The sequence below is a fragment of the Aquarana catesbeiana genome, linkage group LG03 (genome assembly GCF_042186555.1).
Source record: "Aquarana catesbeiana isolate 2022-GZ linkage group LG03, ASM4218655v1, whole genome shotgun sequence".
Classification (NCBI taxonomy): Eukaryota; Metazoa; Chordata; class Amphibia; order Anura; family Ranidae; genus Aquarana; species Aquarana catesbeiana.
Genome location: NC_133326.1, coordinates 693,996,740 through 694,001,532, shown reverse-complemented (window position 1 = coordinate 694,001,532; position 4,793 = coordinate 693,996,740). Strand labels below are relative to the sequence as shown.

General features: G+C 37.9%; 1 protein-coding gene across 1 annotated transcript; it reads right to left on the bottom strand.

Annotated features, from left to right (window-relative positions):
• Positions 1-489: 489 nt before the first annotated feature.
• On the bottom strand, positions 490-1,431 carry LOC141134229 (olfactory receptor 5P55-like). Its single transcript, XM_073623810.1, has one exon. The coding sequence runs from the start codon at positions 1,429-1,431 to the stop codon at positions 490-492; it is 942 nt and encodes a 313-aa protein (XP_073479911.1).
• Positions 1,432-4,793: the final 3,362 nt, after the last annotated feature.

Genomic DNA, 4,793 nt, shown 5'->3' with positions numbered 1-4,793 from the left:
ACAAGGTTGTTTGCATCCTGACATGATTAATGTTCTGTGCAGTGTACAGATCTTTCATGTATATTGTAAGGTGTAACAGGACCAGTGCATTTAGGATTATATAGGACCTTTCCCTTCCTTTCCTGTCCCAGAAATGCAACAAAAAGTTATGAAAAATCTTCTGTGAGGGGTAGGGAATTCCCCTCTTAGATAGCGGTCCTAGGATTGGTTTCTACATTGGGAGATATCCCCTTGTCTATTGATCTGGTGAAAACTCTTTTTTTTTTTTTCTTTCACTCTCTTTCTTGGTGACAAAGATCCCAGGAGAAAAAGAAGTTTGAATCCCCCTAATGGGGACACACACAAAAAAAAAAACTTGACAAAGGTGTAACACTTCTCAAAAGTCATCCAAAGTTAAAGAAAAATGTTTTCCTAGAGGTACACTTTAACATTATGAACTAAAATTGTAATAATTATTCAATCACAGTTTCTATGACTAGTTAAGTTTAACTATTGAAATGAAGCCTCAAATTTGTTGATAAGTTTTCCAACAACTTGTTGCAAGTCTTTATTCCTCAGGCTGTATATGACTGGATTCATCAGAGGGGTGACCACAGTGTACAGTAGTGACATAAATTTATTGATGTTCCATGATTGTCCTCTACTTGTTATCAAATACACAAAATTTAAGGTACCATAATGCATGGAGACAACAGTCAGGTGAGAGCTGCATGTTGAGAAAACTTTCTTCCTCCCAGTTATAGATGGGATTTTAAAAATGGTAACTATAATATAAACATATGACACAATGATGACAAAAAGTGGAATGGCACCGAAAATTATTGTCAATAATGTTGCTAATAGCTGAACAAAGGTGGTATTGGAGCAGGAAAGTTGAAGGATTGGTTTAAGATCACAGAAAAAGTGATCAATATTATTAGGACCACAAAATTGTAATTTTGATATGTCTAAAGTGTAAGTCAATGTTGCTAAAAAACTCCAACTCCAACTTGTAATGATTGTTATCCAACAAAACCAGTGGCTCATTAACACAGGGTAATGCAATGGCTTACAGATGGCCAAATATCTGTCATAAGACATTAATGTCAATAAAAGACTCTCTGAACCTTCTGCAACAGCAAAGAAATTATACTGCATAATACAATTAGAAATGGACATGATAGTATTTTCCACCAAAAAAGCATGGAGCATGTTAGGAAGAATATCAGTTGCTAAAAAGATATCTGATAGAGCAAGCTGGGAGAGAAAGAAATACATGGGCATATGGAGGGTTTTGCTGTAGGACACCAGTATGATGATCAGGAGGTTTCCAAATATTGTCACAAAATAAAACTGAAGAAATACAAAGAATACCAAAAATTTTACACTTTGTGGAACCTGAAACCCTAAGAGATTGATTGCAGTAATCAGGGTTATATTTTTATCATCCATGACTTAACCATAAACCATGAAAATTTTATCAAAGCAAGTTTGTCCAGCCAATGATAAATATGTGATTTACATTTGAAATGAGAGGAGAAAGGGGGGGGGGGGAGAAAGAAGGAAAGATGATATGAAAGGACCCAAGAAGAAGGAGGAGATAAAGGAAGGAAAGTACAAGGAAGGTGGGAATATACCAGGCACTAATAACTAGGTTACATACAAAGGAGGAGGAGGGAAAGGTGACAGAGGACAGGGGGAAGTAGATACTAGCACAGTAGGTCAGCTAAATATTCAGTCGGGACTTGGTTTGTGAAGTTTGCCTTGCTCCTCAGAACATCTGCAAAAAAGACATGGTTCATTAAGAGAAAGACTGTTATAGTGTATATAAGATGATCAAGGGTGTCTATATTGGTACAATTTTTCAAGGGAGATTGCTCTTGTTTCTTCCATTTGGGGCAATAAGTCTACTTGGGGATTGCAGAATACATTGGGGATTCTGGTTTTCCAGGGGAGAGTAATTCATATTTTAGAGGCTGAGAGATATCTTATAAGTATATACTGGCTCGAAGGAGTCATATAAGAGATTGCAACGTGGCTCTAGAGGTGCCCTTGATACATGGGATCCACTAGTAGTCCTGTGTCCAGAAGGACTGGATAAGGATGCAATTCCAGCAAATATTGTAGATGGAGCCCACTTTATAATCACCAGCATTCATTTGAGACCTATAGGAATATGCTAAATGTAAAATTTGTAAGTGTTTTGTACTACTGGAGAGTTGCCACCCATGAATCCTTTCCAATTAAGCCCTTCATTACATGTACTACTAGACATGTGGTGTATATTATTATTTGCCCCTGTGGGCTTCAGTACATAGGGCGCACTATCCGTAAATTACACATCAGGCTTAAAGAACATGTTGATAATATAAAAAGGGGGTTCCCTAAGCATAGTCTATCGAAGCACTATGCTCTGAAACATGACTGTAATCCAAAGGGCACTGTGCTTTTGGGAATTGATAAATTCTCTGGCCATTGGGGAAGCAACATTACTAGAGGGGTCTCTCAGCTAGAGACCAAATGGATATATCAAGCCAGGACCTATTTTCCATATGGGATGAATGTGGAATAGGATTTGAATGCCTTTATTAGCAACAGCTAGGTTTCCTGCGTTTGTTCTATTTTATTTTATTTTTTTAATTTTATGTTGTTTCATTTTTGCATTATTGATTATGTTTTCAGTATGTTTTTGGGGTATCATGTAGTGTGGTCGTTTTTCTTCACCTCCTGATATTCATTGGTGTAAAGTATTTTCTTATCAAGATTCTTTGCATTCGTTATTCATATGGTAGTTTGTACTTTGGCCACAAGATGCCACCACCTCCAGTGATATTCATTGGGGTAAGGTATTTTTTGTATCCAAATTCTTTTTATTCATTATTTATATGGTAGTTTGTATTTTGGCCACAAGATGCCGCCACCACCGGTAACCACCGCTGCTCTGTCTCTACATTTTTGATTTAATGATCACCCATATTTCGATTGTTTTATAATAAGATTTGTTTTGAGGATATTTTTATCTTTGATTCAAGTCCTTTGCCTAAACTTAGTATTACTACTATCTAATATATCAATCTCTTTGAGATATATTACTTCCGGGTCGGAAGGTCATACTTCCTGTCCTCTGATTTCTGCCTGTCCAGTTCTGTTGTTCCTATAAATACACGTCAGTTTGTGTCATAACTACGCCCCTGAAGACGCATGTTGATGACGAAACGTTGGGCGATGATAGAGACTGGCGACGCAGGATGCGGTGGGACGGTGACACGGCGGCCATCTTTGTGGTTAGAAGCGCTGGACGCTTCACACTGCTGTATACCTTCTTACTAAATGTGAGTGGTTTTTATCTTTTCAATAAATCATCCTTGTTTATGGAGATTGCGCAATGAGCGTTTTCTTTTTATTCCCTATGTACCACGATCTTGAGGTGCATATGCATACTGGAGTATACTTGGTTTAATATCCAGCTACCAAAAGGAGATCTACAGCCTTCCATTTAGTTCAGAGGGGAATATGTTGGTGCTACTCCATTAGAAGATTGTTGGTTTATTCTATGAAGACTGCCTTTTTTCTACACACGTGTATAACCCATACACTGCTGGTAAGGGTCAGTTTGTTTGGGTGTTGGTGACGGTGTTTTCATCTCTCTTCTGTGTCTCCTTTCAATATGGATCTCGCTGATTAGAGTATTAGAGAGGACTTTTGTTTGACCATATTTATTTTGGTTCTTATTGGGACATTTTTACATTAATATTTTTAGCGCTGCACCATTCCTATTGACTACTGGAGAGTTGCTTATAGGCCGCTTATGTATCAGAGCTAACTGAAAATGTATTAGTCAGGATACATATTTTCTTTCTAATTAATTCATATTGGTGATTCAGGTCTCCCCAACATAAATAAACTAGAGAAACAAGCAGCAAAGGAAAGATACCACCAATGCATATCCCCTTAAAAAGTACTTTAGTCATATTTTATATACACAGTATATGTATATAGTGTCAAAAATTTCAGAATACCACATTCACATCCACCCTATACATGCAACTAATAACATGGTCAAAATATCCCCTGAGCACAAATCCTCTACCTCCCAGTCTACGAAAGCCATTATCATAAGATAAATGCTATTACCATTAAAAAAACTGAAATCATGTATTACTATAATATTTTCTGGAGTTACAGTAAAGTATCCAAAAAGCAGAGCACAGCATAAACATTCCTTTGAAGAGTAGAGATGGGCCGAAAAACCCCTGTCCGGTTGACGCCTGAACTCTCTAACATCACAAAAGTTCGGATCCAAACCTCAAACCCCTTTGAAGTCTATAGGACCCAAATTTGAAAAATCAAAAGTCTCTATTTTGAGGGCTTATATGCAAGTTTTTGGCCATAAAAAGGGTATGGGGTCCCGGCTATTGACCTGGGGGACATGTACCAATGCAAAAAAAAGATTGTTTTTAAAGGACCAGTGATTTTAATGATGCTTAAAGTGAAACAATAAAAATGAAAAATTCCTTTAAATATAGTGCTTGGGGGGGTCCCCTTAGTCTGCCTGCAAAGTGGTGCATCTGTACCGTATATTAAAAAAACAGCGTGGAAGTCCCCCCAATCCATACCAGGCCCTTGGGGTTTGTTATGGATTTTAAGGGGAACCCCATGCCAAAATTAAAATAAAAAAATGACATAGGGTCCCCTCCCAAAATCCATTCCAGACCCTTATCCGAGCATGCAGACTGCCAGGTCAGGAAAGGGGGGGGATGAGTGAGCGCCCCCCCCTCCTGAACAATACCAAGCTACATGCCTTCAACATGAGG

Excerpts from the sequence above, each read along its gene's own strand:
- LOC141134229 (XM_073623810.1), bottom strand. The coding sequence starts at position 1,431 with ATGGATGATAAAAATATAACCCTGATTACTGCAATCAATCTCTTAGGG.